The sequence below is a fragment of the Fonsecaea nubica genome (assembly GCF_001646965.1).
Source record: "Fonsecaea nubica strain CBS 269.64 chromosome Unknown Scaff52, whole genome shotgun sequence".
Lineage (NCBI taxonomy): Eukaryota > Fungi > Ascomycota > Eurotiomycetes > Chaetothyriales > Herpotrichiellaceae > Fonsecaea > Fonsecaea nubica.
This window is the reverse complement of record NW_019173725.1, coordinates 42556-61433: the sequence shown is the minus strand read 5'-3', so window position 1 is coordinate 61433 and position 18878 is coordinate 42556. Positions and strand designations below refer to the sequence as shown.

The 18878-nt window shown below is 51.9% G+C and overlaps 5 protein-coding genes across 5 annotated transcripts; 3 read left to right on the top strand and 2 right to left on the bottom strand.

The window, feature by feature from the left end:
* Window positions 1-1550: 1550 nt before the first annotated feature.
* AYO20_07426 (hypothetical protein) lies at window positions 1551-4507 on the top strand (the record flags this gene model as incomplete). The annotated part of the gene is made up of 4 exons (XM_022645711.1): window positions 1551-1629; window positions 1684-1828; window positions 1882-4341; window positions 4399-4507. The coding sequence occupies 4 exons, from the start codon at window positions 1551-1553 to the stop codon at window positions 4505-4507; spliced, it is 2793 nt and encodes a 930-aa protein (XP_022498276.1).
* Window positions 4508-5672: 1165 nt separating this feature from the next.
* On the top strand, window positions 5673-6266 carry AYO20_07425 (hypothetical protein; the record flags this gene model as incomplete). Its single annotated transcript, XM_022645710.1, has 1 exon — window positions 5673-6266. One exon carries the CDS (start codon window positions 5673-5675, stop codon window positions 6264-6266), a length of 594 nt encoding a protein of 197 aa, XP_022498275.1.
* Window positions 6267-6610: 344 nt separating this feature from the next.
* On the bottom strand, window positions 6611-7573 carry AYO20_07424 (hypothetical protein; the record flags this gene model as incomplete). Its single annotated transcript, XM_022645709.1, has 1 exon — window positions 6611-7573. One exon carries the CDS (start codon window positions 7571-7573, stop codon window positions 6611-6613), a length of 963 nt encoding a protein of 320 aa, XP_022498274.1.
* A 1706-nt stretch (window positions 7574-9279) lies between these two features.
* On the top strand, window positions 9280-10564 carry AYO20_07423 (S-adenosylmethionine synthase; the record flags this gene model as incomplete). The annotated part of the gene is made up of 3 exons (XM_022645708.1): window positions 9280-9368; window positions 9424-9509; window positions 9564-10564. The coding sequence occupies 3 exons, from the start codon at window positions 9280-9282 to the stop codon at window positions 10562-10564; spliced, it is 1176 nt and encodes a 391-aa protein (XP_022498273.1).
* A 1792-nt stretch (window positions 10565-12356) lies between these two features.
* Window positions 12357-17663, bottom strand: AYO20_07422 (hypothetical protein; the record flags this gene model as incomplete). The annotated part of the gene is made up of 3 exons (XM_022645707.1): window positions 12357-17131; window positions 17180-17503; window positions 17561-17663. The coding sequence occupies 3 exons, from the start codon at window positions 17661-17663 to the stop codon at window positions 12357-12359; spliced, it is 5202 nt and encodes a 1733-aa protein (XP_022498272.1).
* Window positions 17664-18878: the final 1215 nt, after the last annotated feature.

Sequence of the window (18878 nt, the reverse complement as noted above, 5' to 3'; positions counted from 1 at the left end):
TCGTGACCCCTTAATTATATTCCGAACTCCGCGCTCCATCGTGCTGGCAGTGTACTTTCCACCTTATGTGTGCTTAAGTAGAGATCATCCACGCGTGGAAGATATTGACCGCGTCGCACATGCACTTATATACCGCGTCTACCGCCTGATCGACTGGAATAACCTCACAGATCGACCCGATGCTGATATTCCGACCGCGGCAGCCGAAACCATATTTTGTCATCTGTGCTAAACAGGCTTTGGGAAAAAGAAAGGGTCAACGAGACATTACGCGATCTGTAAAAGCTAGCCTGGCGTTCCCGTGCGTGCCAGGTGCAGAAAAGGGTAATTCCCCCTGCCAAGGGTCGTGGTTGTTGGGCAGAAAAGTCTCCCACTGGTCGAAGGATTCGAGATCTCCGGGCGGTGGGTTGTCCCCAGTTCATGCATGTTCTCCAAGATATATGATCGACAGACTTTGCGGGCAAAAGTATCAATTATCCATGCTTTTCAATATATCCCCTGCACTAGTCTAAGGAAGTTTCCAGCAAGGACTGATGGCGACAGGAAGACGACGGAGGGGCCGGCATCGTGTGGAGAGGATATCTTTTGCGGCACACTTGCACTCCATACATGGAGGACGGGACAGGAACAGGTTGATGAAGAGTTTGGCTCGGTCCGAAGAAGGGGAAAGCAGGAGGGTGCTGAGCTGGAGCTGAAGAACACGGTGAGAATCAACACGTCTCACTATTTGACAAACGATGGAAAGAGAGAGGTGATTCGATAGGGTGGCAGGGTGCGGCGTGGGGTTCGGGAGATGCGACAGGTTTGGAAGCATCGACGATAGCACTACTACCTCGTAGAGAGAAGGTGCTCACTCGTAGTATTACTTGGTCCTTCAGTACCTCATACCTCATAGAGAGAAAAGTATCTATGTACGAGTTCTCATAGGCTGCACTGTACGAGGTACAAGCAAGTGTGCAAGTCGAGTTGGAATTGTAAGTGCTTACCGAGCTGCACTTTCCTTTACCTATAGCCAATACTAGAGCACATAGCCACATAGCTACACAGTCCTCAGTCGACCAACAATGGAGACTCAAAGTCGATAATCTCGCTTTGCTCTCCCTCATCTATAGAACAGGTCCAGGAGATGCTTCAGACGGTGTGCCAGACTCTACCTACTTAGCCGCTTGTCGTGGATTAGTTGAGGCAATCTGCGGCACATCCAATGAGGAGACGAGCAACACGGCAAGGCTATTCCGCTTCTGAAGGCACCTGAGAGCACCATCCACCACCGTCGACCACGCGGATCCTCTCCTACTTGGTAGACCACACCCTCACCTTCTCGTTTCTCTCCACCGGCGCGCTATCACTGCCCTTCTAGGATTTGCTATTTGCATGTGGCTGATCTACATGCCCGAACGACGACCCTAACAATGTCGCTACTCTAGACGGGCGTCAAAGCGTCAGAGTGTCCGCCTTTCCCTGTGTCTATCGTCCGTCCGCAACCGGCAGCTGGGAACATCCACCACCACCCTTTTCCCCCCCAATCAACTCCATGAAGACCATCGACCATGGACGACAATAATGCGCAAAGCTTCGCTTCTGCATCTCCTCCTCCTCCACCTGCAAAAGAATATCCTACCCTTCAGCGTTTGCCATCCCTTTCCAACACCATCTCAGCCGCTCTGAAACCTTTTTCTCCAGCCTCCCCCGTCCGCAGAAAACCTCTACCTAATAACGTCTCACCTGTCCTCACGTCGCCCAAGACACAGACGACCGAGTCACGGATCGGGTCACCTTCCAACACGATACGGAGAAAGAGAGTCCCCTCGGATGTTGTGACCCAGACGTATGTTTGGTTGAGCCTCGAAGCTATTCCAGGTTCTCAGCTGACCCGAACAGGAATCCCGCTACCACCTCGCCCATCCTCAATCGGAGCAATACAAGCGATACCAACCCGGTCGAGACAACCGCAGACGTCCCTCTACCTCATCCTGCGGGCGACGGTGTCACAGCTTCTCCGAAGCGCGGCCTCACCTCCGAACGATCAAATGGTTACTCGGTGGACGGCGTCATTGTAGAGGAGGACATGGGGCTGAAACCCGGGTCGAGGCCTCCGCCTCTGCGGACGGATTCGACCTCATCCACAAAATCACTGACAGTGATTGACGCAAAGAAACCACAGACTCCGGGTAGCAAGTTCACATCGTTCTTCAGCCGTAAACCCGCTGCCTCGCCAAGCACCGAATCTTCAGTCACGGATATCTCGGACAGGAAGTCTCCTCTACCATCCCCCTATGGCCAATCGCCGCACGCTGCAACGAATTCCCCACCAGGATATCCATTCCCATCAGCGGTACCGAGAGCTCCAGCTTCACAGCCCTCCCAAGACTCGATTGAATTTGACGGAAGCACCTACGCCCAGACGTTGGTTAACAACGATGGCAACAGAATCTCCAAACTCGAAGCCGAACTCCGGGATATCAGCACGGAACTTGCCAATTCTATCAAAAGGGAGATGGATTTGGAGGACCTTGTCGAGCAGCTCCAGACGGAAGGTGCCAATATCAGCAGAGAGACCGATCGCACGAGTGATTACTTTTCCGACTCTGGCGCAAGTTCCATCAGACCGTCGACCAGTGAAGGTAACCCGAAAGAAGAAATTCAAAGGATCAAAAGAGAATCGGAGCAGCTTCGAGCGCAGCTAAAGGTCGAAATGTCACAAAAATGGCAAAAGGAGAGGTCAAGCCGGCAGGCATTGGAATCTCACATCCAGATCCTGGAGCAGAAGCTGTCCTTGAACCGTCGAGACAACAACGAATCTGCGGATATTACTGCGAGGGCCAAGGAGTTGGAAGTGGCTTTGGAAGACGCCAGAAGGCGGCTAATGGAAGAAAGGCAAATCAAAGAGAATTTTGAAGATTTGCTGACGGCTCTTCGTGTCGACCTGGAGCACCATCGGAACGAAAGAGACAATTTGCGGGACGAAGTAGTACCCCAACTTCGCTCACAGATCGAGGGCCTCGAGTCGACCTTGTCTGAATCACAGAAATCAGACTATGATTTTACGCGAATGCAGCAGGAGCTGCAGAGTCTTCGAGACGAAAACAACGCACTACAGAGTGCCCGTGCCATGAATATGCAATTTCAGTCGATTGCGGAAGAAGGCGATATTGTTGAATCACCCAGAGCCGCAACGGCTCCAAGTCGTGGTAGCGGTCTACAAAGATCAAACACCATTTTGAACAGGTCAAACTCCAGAGCTACGCTCAATCGATCGAATTCCTTGTCGAGGTCGAATTCTGTGGTGAATCGCACTGCTCCAGAGAGTCAGCAATCTCTTGCGGACCAACTGAAGGATGTGACAGAACAACGGAATGCCTTGCATTCAACCGTGAAGTATTTGCTAAGAAGACAAGAGGCACAAAGGCGACTGTTTGAGAAGCGCCTCAATCTGGCCGAAGCAGAGCGAGACCGAGCTGTTTCTTTACATGGACCCAAGAAGGGTGGTTATGAACGCGAAGTTCGGACGCTGCGTTCAGAGATCAATCTCCTTCGGAAACGGGCGGACGATGCTCTTGAACAAAAGTGGCAGTGTGAGAAAGGACTATCTGGCTTAAAAATGGACCTGGACCGAAGCAAGCAGGAAACTGCTAGTCTACAGACACTGCTACAAGCGCGTGACGAGAGTGCACCAGAAGTCCTCTCATCCACACTCGAACAAGCTCTGCGCCAGCTGGAACAACAGCGGGATCAGGCTAGACAGCAGGAATCGCTTGGTTCGTTGAAGCATGAGCAAGACCTAGCCAATGAACTGGAAATGTCTGCACAACGGTCTGAGTCATTGGCTGCGCAGGTCAGGAAGCAGATGCAGGCCAACGCTGCCTTGAGGAATCGACTCAAAACCGCCGTGGAGAATGGTGAGCAGAATCAACATGCATCGGCTGAGCAAATCAACGAACTCCAGACCAAGCTTCGCAAGTTGGAAGATGTCATCACCGTCGCTCAAATGCAATCGGAGACTGCAGTCATGAAGCACGAGGAAGAGGTGCGCGTGTTGAGAGCGAGCCACAATATCCAGCTGATGCGGACCAAATCTGGCCACAAGACACCAGGATACTTGACACCCGTGCCTCGGTCTCCCATGTCGCCCATGTTTGCCAACTCCAAAAAGAGCCCCCGGCTCAACCAGACGACTTCAGGCCCGGGCATAGCATTGCAGCAGGCTTTGAAGACCGAGTATCTGGAAAACAAGGTCGCCGAGCTAGAGAAAGCCCTCGCGGAAGCAGAAAAAGAGATGGGAGAAGTAGTTGGACGGATGAACACAGCTCAGATGGGTGTTGCTGAGCTGGAATCGGAGAGGTGAGACTTATTACATCGAGACGTTTAAAACCCGGCTTTGCTAATTTGTATCAACAGGGATGAGGCACTTCGCCAGACTCGACGACTCGAAGCTGCCATCACTGCGGAACGGGAGAAAGTGCAGGCGCTTCTCGAAGACGACTATCATTATGGTTCAGACTATTAATAACTTGACTACTATATACCCCTTCACCAAACAGCGCACGGAGAAGGCCAAGCGACTGCTCTTCTTTTCGTTTCTCGTCATGTGGCATATTAATGGGACCCAACACATATTGAGCGAAGGGTTGGAGGTCATGTGCATTATCGACCTTTTTGGTTTAATGAATTTGATGTCCTTTGATTGCACAGTGAACATTTGGCCGGCCTGGGAGCTCGGGTGATTAGAGATTGGGTTTCTGGAGGCTTGTTGTGTGGAGTTAAAGATGGCACCTTGAAGTTGCTGCTGAGAAAAGCGCCCTTGTACAGAACCACAAAAAGTATACTAATTACAGTCCAGATGAGAGGGAGAGCTGAGGACTGGGCTTGGATAGTGACATGTTTAACTTCTGCCGCCTGGAAATACGTGGGAAATTCGGTCGAGGCTGAAGAGAACACGATGCGGCAGGGGAGATACATATAAGAACAAGGCATATATGAATGTCGATATCTTGTTCTAATGAGCGTAACTTTGCGTTATAGTGTAGAAGATTCCTTACACCTGCAAGAGTCGCGCAGTAAATCCTGTGTATGATAAGTACGAGATACATGTACCGAGAGCCTCGCAAGCCTCGTTGACTTCCCCGCAGATTGTCCAGGACTCCTTCACATGCCTCCCGTGCCTCCATATCCAGCGTTATCGTTGATCTCACCTCGAACCTCTCCACGCCATCTCCATACTTTGCGCCGACAGGACTCTATGGGACTTGTCTGCACCTAGTAGGACAGACAAAGTTGTATGTAGATGCATCCCACGGTGTCTTTTGTGCAGAGAGCAATAATTCTACGGACAAACTAGTTTGGTGGCCACTCACTATTGACCAACACCCTGAATGATGCAAACACAACACAACCACCACAACCACCAAAGCCGACACTTGAAAGACATCACAGTATACATACGAGACCGCCAACCCCGAGAATCCGCAGTCCATCTTTGTCGACGACAGCCTCTGGTATAGAAGGCCATTCACCGCGTCGTTGCCATACGGATTCCGTCCCTGCGCGTGTGCAGTGGCACTCTCCGTGTCACCTTTGCGCTCGACTCTTCCCAAACAGAAACGATCCAGGGAAAAAGCCTGTCCACCTTCTTCATCATCACAAATAACTCGCGAACCCGCGCGTCCCGTACGATGCCCTCACCCTCGCAGGCACCACCACCGCCTCTCCCATCCTTCATATGGCACCTCGCGGACCTGTACAACGCGTACATCCTCCCCCTCCTCCCGGACCCGCTGCAGTCGCTGTCCAACAACATCTCCCCGCTGGTCATGTCTGCCGTCTCCGCCGCCTCCAACGGCGACATGGTGTCGCTGGCCGCGTTCCTCCTCACGGTGTACCTCTCGCTCAAGATCGCAGACTACATCCGCCGCTCGGTGATCGGGTGGGCGATTCTCGTCATAAAACTCGCGCTGGTCCTCGTTCTCATCAACTGCGCATTCTACGTCAACCGCTACGGCTGGTACAAGGCCCTGGCCGACGCGCAGTGGCTGGTCGCCCTGGTCTGGGGCTTCGTCGAGGACAGGGTCATGAACACCGCCGCCAGCGACGGCTCGGACAACGGCACCGGCTGGTCCGCGTATAGATACGGCAATGGAGCAGCGCGGCACGGGAGTCAGAATCAGAATGCTGCCTGGGGAGCTACGTACGGTGGTGGGAGGCAGCAGGTCCCCGTTGCGGCCGCGAGAGGCAGGTCAAAGGGCAAGACTGGGTACGGGTGGACGTGAAACAACGAACCAATGAAAAAGATATTGAATATTCTCCTGGGTGGTGTTATTAGCTTTTTTTTGGAGAGAGAGTGTGTGTTTTGGTCTACACAGCACTGCTACAAAGGAAGGAATGAGGTTCACGATCATAATTAAAAAAGCATTTCATTCCGGGTATCTGTTCTACTCCGCCCTCGCTGTCTTGATCGTCACACACATAAGGGAACCCTCCCAACCAACGCCGACGCTCACAAATATGCCTTTTTTTGTTCACTGTTCGTAGCCGCCAAAACCACCTTTCGGAAAAAAAAAAAGGACCTCACTCCTCCCGACTTATCACAACACAGACTGGACACTACTAGTAATCAGTCCTCCCAGGGGGCGTCTTCCGGTTCGGGCTCCTTGGGGTCTCTGGGTTCCTGGGCCTCGTGGAATTGAATGGCATCGTCGATATAACTTAGCACGTCACCGACACTTTCCTCGTCGTTGACGTCCAGCTGTAGAAATGAGACCATGCTGAAATCGTCAATCAGGCGAGCGACAGCGCGGTTGAGCTGCTTGAACGAGCCCCCGGACATGATGCTGTCGACTTCGTGCACGTTGCGGACGTCCATTGCCGTGTACTCGGGTGCTCCAACGACACCGGACCCGGTGGGGCCAACGAAGCCGGAGCCGGCGCTGGCATTGCTCGGCAGGAGATCGCGGCCCGTGTCCTCCTGGTCGAGGAGGTTGGCGTCTGGATCGATGAAGCGTCGCAGCTCGCGCTTGGGTACTTGGTCCTTGACCAGGTCCATTTTGGAGAGAATGTTGACGTGAGGCAGTTCCAGCATGATCATGGCGCTCATGGCGGAGAGGGTGCCCGCGAAGAACTTGGCCTTGTCAACCACAAAGGTCGCCTCGAGGAGGTATGCCGCGCACAGGGAGATGTTCAGGGGCCCCATGCGCGAGAGGTACTTGACCAGCTCCGGCAGCAGGGGGATGTGGGTGTACAGTTCGATCTGGCCTGGGAGATCGAATATGATCAGGTACTCTTCCGTCAGAGGGTCGATCGCCTCGGCGAGCCAGTCGAGATTCTGCAAAAGGAATTCAAAGCAGTAGATCAATCCGCCGTTGGGGCCCAGAGAAAGCGGCTCTTCCATGACATCCTCGAGCGAGATCAGGTCCCGAATGTCCAGATCTGGGGTGTAGCTGAGGTCCGTGGCGGCCGGGTCGAGGTTGACGTAGAAGGCGGAGCGGCGGCTGTGGTGTAGATGGGTTATGAGGGCGGTGCAGAAGGTGGTTTTGCCTGCACCGGCAGGGCCAGTGACAAGCACACCGAACTTAGACATAGTTTCTTGCTTTCCTTTGGCTGTTTCGAGTCTGAATGCGGATGTCGCTGGAGGGTGAGAGTCGTCAGGACGGTAACCGCTGGATTGTTCTTGTGGTTCGGTGAACGTGAAAGACGAGACACGAGTCCCCCGTAGAAAGAATGTTCACAGTACCGGTTGTAATTGCTCGTGCCACTCCAGATTCACAGTATCCGCCTAGTCCTTTCGCTGTGGTGAACGTGCAATAACGATGCCTCAACGTCGATCAAGCCCTTCTCTTCCGCCCTTCACACTTGCTGTCTCTTCCCCTTTGTCTCCTTGCCCTATCTCACGAGACGGTGTTCCTTACAAGAGTGATGTTGTCAGGATGAGGAATATGAGCCCTTTGTGCTGAATCTGTCCTGCCGCGTTGAATTTTCTGTCGGACCTCATGCCAACCTGATATTATATTCCCTTGGGCTTTCCCCAAAGGCGTTAGCGTCCTTTTAGCGGCAGTGACAATTTCTGTCTTTACACTTGGATAGCCTTAGCACAGATAGAGAATTCAAAACTCGTTGTTGTGTATTTCCTTCATCTCTTTCTGTTTGGTTTCATCATCTCTGTCGTCCAAGGCTTCGAGAAAAATAGACGATGATATTTCTGCCACCGCCTTCAGGTTTGCACATCCGAGTACGGGACCCTTGCAGTCGCCCAGCCGGAAGCATTTTCTCGGGACGAATCATAATATCTGCCTCCATGGGTCAGTTTAGTGAGGGGTGAAAAAGTGCAAGCGTGGAGCTGGAGCCGCCGCGGCACTTCAGACAAGTTGACCTTTGGAGTTCGGGGACGATTGCGCAATTCTCTCCCCCAGCTCGATTGCAGAGAAACAAATCAAGTCAGATCGAATCAGATTCCGTCGGTTCGGGCAAGGAAGTGTTGCTCACCGCCATCATCAGTGACCAGGCGTCCAGGAGAGAAAAGGATACCGCCTCAGCAACAGCAGCGACAATGGCTGAAAGAGAAAAGGGAAACAGAGTTGCCGGCATGGGGCCACCTGGTGCTGTCGTTGGCTCTGAGCCTAGTGGGCTTTGTGCTGTTCCTAGGTCCTCCCTAGTGCCCAGAGACCGCCTATTATTGGGATTACCGGGGCAGCTACTGGAGCTGCTGCTGGAGCCCAGGGCCAAGTCCAGGGACACTGGGTGACTGGGTAATCAACTGGCAAGACTGGTTTCCAGGCAGGCCAAAACTCTGCCGGTGCCGGCCCAGTTGAGTGGGTGGATGGGGGAGGGGGTCCTCCTTGTGGCTTGTGGGTGGATTCCGTTTGGTGTGATAACGACATCGCCCTTGAATTTTTTCTCCTCACCGTTTTCTCCGTCTTTCTCAGGCTCATCGGGAAACGCATCCCATCCCCACCTCCCAGGATTTTTTCCCTTTCCCTTATGATTTAATACTAGTCCCTCTGCCACATCCACCACCACCACCCATTCCGTCTTTCTGGATCACATCTACTTAACCGAGACACACACACTCCCTCTCCATCGTCCGGGCAGTCTCCTTCCTCGCGCCCCCAGGCACTCGCAACCTCGAAAAGAAAGGACTCGGTGTCGTAATCCGCGACCTCTTCTTCTACCTCCGCATTCTTTCGAGACAGTCTCTCGCTACCGAACGTCCTCTTTCACACACATACTCTCTCGATCTACCCTTTGCTTGACCGCCGTCCCCAGCAGTCGCAGACTATTACCGCCAAAATGAGTGGTCTTGCAAATGGAGTGTCCAAGGGCGACACGTTCCTCTTCACATCCGAGTCCGTCGGTGAGGGTCATCCTGACAAAATCGCGTACGTACCACTTTATTCTCTTCCTCAGACGTGTCGAGACTGACAATCCCTTTAGCGATCAGGTTTCCGATGCTATCCTCGATGCATGTCTCGCAGTTGACCCTCTGTCGAAAGTGGCCTGCGAGACTGCTACCAAGACTGGTACATCCATCTCCCCCCCAATCCGACCGGACCTCCCATCCTAACATGTGCTAGGCATGATCATGGTGTTTGGTGAGATTACGAGCAAAGCCCATCTCGACTACCAGAAGATTATCCGTAATGCCATCAAGGAGATCGGATATGACAGCTCAGAGAAGGGATTCGATTACAAGACCTGCAACGTTCTCGTCGCCATTGAAGAGCAATCTCCCGATATCGCCCAGGGCTTGCACTACGATGAGGCCTTGGAAAAGCTGGGAGCCGGTGATCAGGGCATCATGTTTGGTTATGCTACCGATGAGACTCCCGAGCTCCTCCCGCTGACCATTCAACTCGCCCACAAGCTCAACGCTGCCATGACCACCGCCCGGAAGTCTGGTGAACTCCCCTGGCTCCGACCGGACACCAAGACTCAAGTCACGGTGGAATATGCCCATGATGGAGGTGCTGTCAAGCCTTTGAGAGTTGATACCGTTGTCATCTCGGCCCAACACTCCGAGGACATTTCCACCGAAGACCTGCGAAAGGAGATTTTGGAGAAGATCATCAAGAAAGTCATCCCCGCCAAATACCTCGACGACAAGACCATTTACCACATCCAACCATCCGGATTGTTTATCATCGGCGGTCCCCAGGGCGACGCTGGTCTCACCGGCCGCAAGATCATTGTGGATACTTATGGCGGCTGGGGTGCTCACGGTGGTGGTGCCTTTTCCGGCAAGGACTATAGCAAAGTCGATCGCTCGGCCGCTTATCTGGCCCGCTGGATTGCGAAATCGCTCGTGGCCGCAGGACTCGCTCGTCGTTGCCTAGTCCAACTCTCGTATGCCATCGGTGTGGCTGAGCCACTGTCCCTCTTCGTCGAGACTTACGGCACCAGCACCAGAACCAGTGCCGAGCTTGTCGAAATTATCAACAAGAACTTCGACCTGAGACCCGGCGTCATTGTCAAGGAACTCAACCTGACCAACCCCATTTACTTCAAAACCGCCAAAAACGGTCATTTCACCGATCAGACTTTCACCTGGGAACAGCCCAAGCCTCTGACCTTTTAGATTTCCTTGTTTGTTTTCCGTACCAACACTGAAAACCATGACAAAGAATGACAAAGCACTGGCGTTCCATTTAATCCATTGGATTTTTTGTTGGAGTAGATATTCCGAGGGAGAGAGCACGTATCACTGATTTCCGGAGATAGAGGTGCGGCGAGGGATTTTTTCGATTTCCTGGTTTTCAACAGACTCAGGGTCGGGAATCTTCTTCTGCTGTACTTGTTTCTTTGACTGCATATGAAGAGGATGGCACATTTGTGCCCCGGGGTGCTCATGGAAAGCGAAAGACGTGTATGCTTTCCTTTTTTTTTTCTTTTCTTTTGTCTCGTACCAAAAAAAGATTATGACGGCGCGGGTCACGTCTTGACGATATTCAACATGTTTCGATGATACCCCCTGCTGCGCGCAAGAAAGACTATGTTTCTGCTTGTTTCGATTTATGTCTTTCCAAGGCATTTTGATGATGGGATGGCGTTCAACTCGCTAAACGAACACGACTGAAGACGGCAATTCAGGAGGGGAAAACCAGACACACAGCTTGTCTTCTGGATGAGCGAATAGGTTCGGCTTAGGGGGAGGACCAGGGCCGAGATCGAGACCTTGGGCACGGCTGTATTCTACTCTGTCCTCGCAACAAGGAACCGCTCATCGAGAGCGGAGGGAGATACTTTGCTGTTTGAAGCAGTCGATCAGGCTGGCTTTTGATCGACGGACAGGCATGTGAGGCTGGATGGTGATGGACAGGAAATAATGAGGTGGACCTAGAGTAAGAATCGCAATGGTTTGGACATCGCCACACTTACAGTCAGTCCATGATCGGTCCGTCAGTCAGTCACTCGGTCAGTCCGCCGTTCAAATAGAAAGGAGAAGGGTCAATACAACATGGTGCTCGATGTGTCCAAAGACAAGGCACAACAAAAATGGATGAATGAATGAAGGGGCAGGCATCAACTAGCTAGCTGCCCACACAGAAGGAAAAAAAGGGAGAATCAAAGAAGTATTCGACGCAAATTTTTGTCCTTGTTCGCTTTGCCTTGGATCATCAGACTATGCATTTTCCCCCTTGCCTTCCTTCCTTTCCCTCCGTCTCTCTTCATCACGCGTACATAAGATACATTGTACATGGATGTATAGTGACTCTGACGGCTCAGATGACGACGACTCAGACTTTGACTTTGTTTTTGATACTTCCTCCTTCCGCGGTGTCTATCCACATATCTATCTGTCATGTCCTTGCTCTTTCTTATCCTTAGATGGGTGTGTGTGTGGGTATGTATGTGTGTTGTGTAGGGAAACAAACCCATCTCCCAACTTCACTCATCCACTAACCCACTCCACTCATCATTATATGTACATAACATGCCCAACACCCATTCTATTCTATTCCATCGAATGATTCGACCATGGGTTGGTTGGTTGGTTGGTTGCTGGTTGCTGGACAAGACACATAAGAAAACCTGTCAAATGAGAGACTGGCGTGAATGGCGGAGCATCTCCCGACAAAGACTCTTTCCTCATCCTTTTCATCTGTTGCCAGATAGACCATCTGCCGTTGGCTATACACAAACATACCCAAAACAACTCCATTCGCGTAGCTTGTGTCAACTCGCTTGTCTCAAAACGCTCAAGCATATCGAACCCAAAAAAGGGACGGGGAATAAAAAGGGACAGAATGCCTCGCGTAACACATCGAACTTCCTCCAGTCCAGCTTCTTTTGGCCCAATTCGCCCAAATATCAGAATTCTCAAAACGTGTATGATGTCCCTCCCATTTGATGCTCGCCCTCGCCCTGACTTAGAAACAATTCAACGAACTCCCCTTTCGTTTCTTCGTCTTGCCATCCTTGCCCACCGTCAACAGCCTCATTCTCTCCTCGAGTTGTGCCCTCGCCGCCTCAGCCTCTCTCCTCTTCTTGACCTCCTCCTCCACTGCCTGCACGCTCAGTCTCTCGGATTTTCGCTCCTTTTTGAGTCCGACTAGTTCCTCTTCCATCGCCCACGCCTTCTTCTTCCAGGATTCCGCGTCAACTCGGAGTTTGTTAGACTGCGTTTCAAGGTCCACAAGCGCTTCTTCCAGCGTCGCGGTGAGTTGTTTCTCTGCATGGAGGTGTTTCTCAATCGTCCGCAACCGGTTTTCTTGTTCCTCGATCAGTGCAGACTGGCGTCGATCGCGGGAGTTTGTCGACACCACGGTACCGGACACAGGAGTCACGGGTAGCGCTACTTCCTTGGAAGCGTGGCGAGACTGTGGTGGTGAAGGGTTGCTGGAAGCCGGCGTCGGAGATGTGATTTGAAGAGCTCCAGGAATAGCGGGTAGAGGAGGGAGTGGAATTGCCGGCGGCGGGGAAGGCAACGATGCAATTGATGCAGATTTCCTCAGATTCGAAGTCATCGAGTTGGAGCGCGGGACTCCTTCCCCTGGCGGTGACTGAGGACGATGTTGTGACTTCATTGTGTTGGTTCGGGAACCGCTGTCCGATGCTGCCTCGTTGACGGATGCGCGTTGACTCAGATCCTTCTCCAGACTGGCAATGCGTTGCTGCGCTTCGATCAAAGCTTGGTTGCCTTGGGCTTGAATGACGGACAGTCGGTTGTGGTGTTGGTCAAAGCTATTCTGCAACTGTTGCTCAAGTTCTTCGATAATTACGAGCTTCTTTGCCTTCTCCGCTTCCACTGCTTGAAGATTGGCTTCGGCCTTCTTCAGCAGGTTCTCCTTTTCGCGAATCGTTTCTTCATGGTTGCCGACCTCGTTCGCAAGGCTTCGGATCGTATCCTGGTAATTGCTGATCTTGAGATTGGCATTGGCGAGTTCTTCTTCCAATTCAAGCAAGCTCTGTCTCCCATCGAGTTGCCTCTCAAGCTCCGCGTTGGTACCGGTCAGCCGAACATTGGCCTCGGCGACATGGCGTTTCTCCTCGACAAGATCCTGGATATGGCTCGCGAGCATATCTGCCGTAGTTGGGTGGCCAAGCGCTGCTTGAGCACTGGAGACGATTTTCTGCACAGTTGACAAAGCATGCTCAAGATCTGCCTTGTACGTCGCCTCGAGTTTGGCATGCTTGGTAGTGATTTCAGTCATTTGATCATCGTATCCCGCCAATGCACCACCGTGAGCCAGCTTCATCTCCTCAATTTCGTTCCTATGAGCTTCGCGAAGAGTCTTCAAATTCTGCTTGGCCATCTCAGCTTGCGCTTCTGCAAACTTGACCTTTTGTTCGAGCTGTTCAATTTCTGCCTTCAGCGTGGCTATTTCCTGTTGTTGAGATTTGACCATCTCAGCATGGGCGTCGTAATCTTTGCTGAGAGCTGTATGGAGTTGGCGAAGTTCCAGGTTCTTCGCTGCATGGTCAGCGTTGAGCGTTTGTTGTTCTTCCAATTGCTGTTTCAGACTACCGATAAGTTCCTCGTAGTTGTCGCGCTCAGTCTGCATTGCGTTGGCCGCCGCAGCCCGGCCAGAGGCATCGTCCCCTTCTCCGGCTGCTTGCTGGGCTTTCAAGGTAGCGATACTTGCCAAAGCCACCTCCAATTCGGATTTAGTACGCGTATAATTCTTCTCAGACTCCTCAACCGCTTGTTGCGCCGCCTCCAGTTTTGTCGTCAACTCCTCTATTTGTTGTGTTAAGGCATGGATCTTCTCCTCATTTTCGGTGGTCGATGGGGCAGACTGCAGATTGGCCTTCTCGTCGTGCAACTTTTGGATTTCTTCTTGGAGGTCTTGTTCACGACGAGCATAGCCCTCATGTAGAGATTTCAACTCAGTCTCTTTTTGAATAATCTGGTCTCTCAATTGAGACACCATATTGAGGTCGACAGGAGAACCCGCCTTGATACTGGTTCTTTCCCTTGTCAGGCCAGATATTATCGTCGACTTTACCTCCATTTCTTTCTTTGCTGTCTTGACCTCTGCTTCAAGAGCTTGTATTCTTTCCAAACGTGCTTGAAGTTCGGTGTTGGCAGCCGAGAGGTGTACTTCGGCGGTCTCCATACGATCAGGTTTCGCCTCAAACTCTTCGGCTAGGAGCGTTCGCAGAGAAGTAACAGATCGCTGGCCTCGATCAACCCCCGTGCCACTTTGTGAAGTCATGCGTCTCAGCATACCCGGAGTACCAGGCGATGCAGGCCTAGTCTGCTTGATCTGCGATTTGAGCCGTTCCACAGTGGTCAAGGCCTCCTTGTGATCAGTCTGGAGTTGGTGATATTGTTCGGTAACGTCTTTCATATTCTGTTCGTGTTCCGCCAGAAGATGTTGCAATCTTTCAATCTCCTGCACTTGAACCTCGACAGATTGAGTAGTCTTAGAGACTGGCGTAATGTCGGTATCGGTCGAGGTCGATGACTCCCCAGCCATAGATAATTCCGAGGAGAGCGACCGCGAGGAGGGCAAATGTTGACCATCCTCGTCTTCTTGAGGCTCCTCTACCTCCTCCAAGAAAGACTGATCTTTACTACTCTCATTGGCTCCATCTTCCTGCGGAGACACTGTACTTTGGCGTTCCTGATCAATCGAATCATGCATTTCCGCCAATGTTCGAAGTGCTTCTTGATATTTGGCCGACAGTAAATCCAATTCATTGACCGTCGATTCGTGCTCCAACCTGAGGTCAAACAGCTCTTGACTGACTGATTCGAATTTCTCAGTGATGAATTTGGACTGTGCCGGGCTCGGAAGAGGTTCTGGGACATGGTCCGTTGTGAGGCTTTCCTGTTGAGCGATGGCGGTCTCGAGCTTTTCAAGACCCGCTTGGTCACTTTCTGCACTCGTTTCTTCTGGTAGATCTTCCACGCTCTCATCAAGTTCTCCATCCAATTGTGCCGGTAGCTCGGTTGCTTCTGCGGTCTTAAGGTCCTTCTCGTGCTCCTCACCAACACCGTTTGTATGCTGTGAAGTTACAGATTTCGCCTTTCCGTCTTTGTCTTGGATATGGTCGAGTTCGTAGAGCAGATTGTCCAGCTTGCCAAGGCTACGTTGGCGTTCAACAAGGTGCTGGAGTCGCTCAATCTCGCGTTGCATGATTTCCATGTCCTGGTCTGCTTCGGCCAGCCGCTCTTCAAGGGTACAAATATAATCTTCGGCGTTCGTCTCACTTTCTCGAATCCGCGAAATCTCTTTGCGCAGGTCTGTGATGATAGCATCGTTCTTTTCGCCTCCAGAACTTTGGTCATCGAGCCTCGCTTCAAGGTCATGGAGATACTGTTCAGTATTCGACTCTCGGTCCATCAGTTTCTGCACTCTGGCGTTCAATTGCTGGTTGACTGTTTCGACAAAAGCGCATTTCGTTTCTTTTTCGAGAAGATTGCTTTCGGTGGTTGCAAGGGATGAGCGTGTGTTTGAAAGATTGTTCTCAAGACTTTGAATCGTCTTTTCGTATTCCATCACCACCTGTTCAATCATTTCTTGGTTGGCCTGGGAACGTTTCAGGCGATCCACTGCACTTTCTCCCACAATGTTCACTTGGTCAATAGGCTCGGTGCTCTTTGTCAGTTCCGAGATCAATTTCGCGTGCCTCTGACTCAGTGCATTGTAATTCTCTTGAATATCCAACAACTGATTCTGAAGCTCGTTTTCCCGATCGCTAGGTCGATCACCTCGCTCAGACATCATACCCGGTCGACGGTCGCTCGTTTCAGCGCTTCGAATCTGCTGCCTTAGGAAGGCGATTTCAGTGCGCAATCGTTCAATCACAGCTTGCTTGTCTGCTCCATCATCAACTTGCTGGATCTTGGGTTTGCTCTGGATGTTTCGAGCCCGCTGAGCGTATTGGACCGTATTGAGCGTCTCACTGAGGTGGAATTCTGCGGGCGTGACGCAAGCGATCATATAAGTGATTGCGTTGCCGCCTAACGAGTCTTGCAACATTCGTGTCAATTTGGAATCTCTGTACGACACATAAGTCCCCGGTGTTCTTGATGACAGCTGAGAAATCACTTTGCCCAGACTTGCTAGTCCAGCATTGATTGAAATTCCTTCCCTCGCACGGTCACCAGTAGCCCCGGTGTTCTTGAGCCGTTCACTACCTGCCAGATCGACAAAATGGAGCTTGCTCTCGACGGTCATAGGTGCATCGCCTCCAGACATATGATCAATGGGGACTGGCGTTCGTTTGTCCTTTGCCGGAGGGAAACCTTGGGCTTTTGTTTGTCGCAGATTAATCGTGAAGACGGCGTGAGAACGAGACGACCTTGCATTGATAGCTGTTGCATCGGTCTGTCGAATAGCGGAACCATGGTTTAACACTCGCATGAGTTCCTCGATAGAGGATACTCGCACTGAGTTGAGGCCTTCTACAAATATTCGACCTCGCGGATCTTCGCGAATTTGTACGTTGGCTCTCTCGGTGAATGGCGCATCTTCTGGGAGGAGCAAATCTCTCGGCTGTTCGTTATAAATCTCAACATATGTCACCGACATATCCCAGCCCCTGTCGATGAATGATTTAGATGTCTGCATAACCTGGTTTAAACTTGTGACTGAAAATCTGGTTGGTGTCTTGAGGCCTGAGTTGTGTCTGCTGTGGGCAGGACCGCCATTGAGGGCTTCGAACAAGTGTTGCGCTGCTCGAGGAATAACACCTGTCACAACGGGTTAACTGAGTTCTGCCCTGGCCAGGAGTCACTCACCTTTCAGAGAATGATCGAATTGCTCTGCAGGACCTGATGTGCCCATGGTATAACTTTTGCCTGCACCAGATTGGCCGTAGGCGAGTAAAGACACATTGTAACCCTGCAAAAACGAATCGACACTGTCTTGTAGGTATTCCCAAACGGCATTCTGAGTGGTGTCTTGACCAAACACACGGTCGAAAATGAAAATCTTTCGTCCTTGGGGTGACTCAACGGCAAGGCTGGTATTTGTATTTACTTGGACCATCGATCGCTGGAACCTTTGTGGAATAAGGTCAAACCCGGGATCTGAGGGGCCTAGAGGAGGACGAACTCGGACGACTTCACAAATAATTAGTCTTCTCTCCAGTCACAAGGTGTCTGCAATGGTGGACATACCAACTTTGACCGAAGTTTTGACATCTTCATCCGAGGCTCTGCTTCCAATGTGATTGCTGCTCTGGCTCATACGACTGTGGCTTCGCGGAGGACGACCACTCATGCTTTGGGGGCGGTTCTTCTGGAAAGGGTCCGGCGACGATGCGGAGTAAATGCTTTGAGGTCGTATCTGCCTTGCTCCATCAGGCGAGGCCGGAGGAGAAGAGACCATTTTGTTATGCGCGTCTCTTGTGATTCTGTACCAGAGGCGCGAACACTCCTGTCCCCGCGATGGGATCGAACAGTGTGTGTTAGAGAACCCAGCTCCTCGATATTTCTGGCCGACGGGGACGCGTTGTTGTCACCATTAAGCTTCGATTCTCAGAGTTCCGGAACAAAATATCCCAAACAGAGAGCGTCGTAGAAGGGTGTGGATGAAAGCTTAACAATCTTTCACCTCGAGACTCGACAGGCTGTGGCAGGTACGGGTGGGCTCAAGGTTGGAGCGGGTCAACGGCCTTGTTTTGGACGGTTGAAGGTGACCAGGAGTGACAGTCGCAGGGATCAAGCGGATAGGCCCTTGATAGACAAACTCTTCCTGGAGTTGTTGATCAGCGAGTTCAACACCACGTCGACCGGGAGAGTGTCAAGGGCAGCCGCAGGTGCGATGCTGCTGAGAAGAATCAACCATCCGAGTAAACACAGAGGGAAAAAAGTCGGCCTCGCGTGTGAAAAGAGCAGTCAGGAGTTGTCAAAAAAGTCGAGGCGAGGAGGGTTCATGCGCGGCCATCTCGCGTTGTGGGATCCCCTAAGGGGTTAAGCCTGTTCCTGCGTAGGCAAGGCTTCAGGTACCTAGTTTACCCCGAAAGTGGCAGCAATTGGCAGACTTAATCTCCGGCCTGCGCGGAAGTCGACTAGTGGATCAAGCTAGAGGGAGTCGCGGTTTATTTAGCAACGGCCCCGGCAGGGTGTGGAGAGTCTAACTATGCCCATTGGGCAGGTGGCTGACGGGAAGCCCACACGGCCTCACTACCTGGTCCTAAGCTGGGCTTGATCCTGGAGCAGTGCCTGGGGCTATCCCCTCCTTGTGCCTAGAACGTGGAGCTTGGGGGCTTTCAGCCTTCGTTCACGCTACGACCGACTTGTACCGAGTAACCCAGTTCCTCCTCGTCCTTGTACTCGATATTTTCGGTATGGCTTCAACAACCCAACTGGGGCTAACTTGTGATCCCATAGGACCTATGCCGTTCACGGGAGAGATGCACGTTTGGCCATCAGTGGCCGTCTTCCCGAGCCAGCCACATGACTAGGGGCTGCGTTTCACACATGCCTTCTCCTA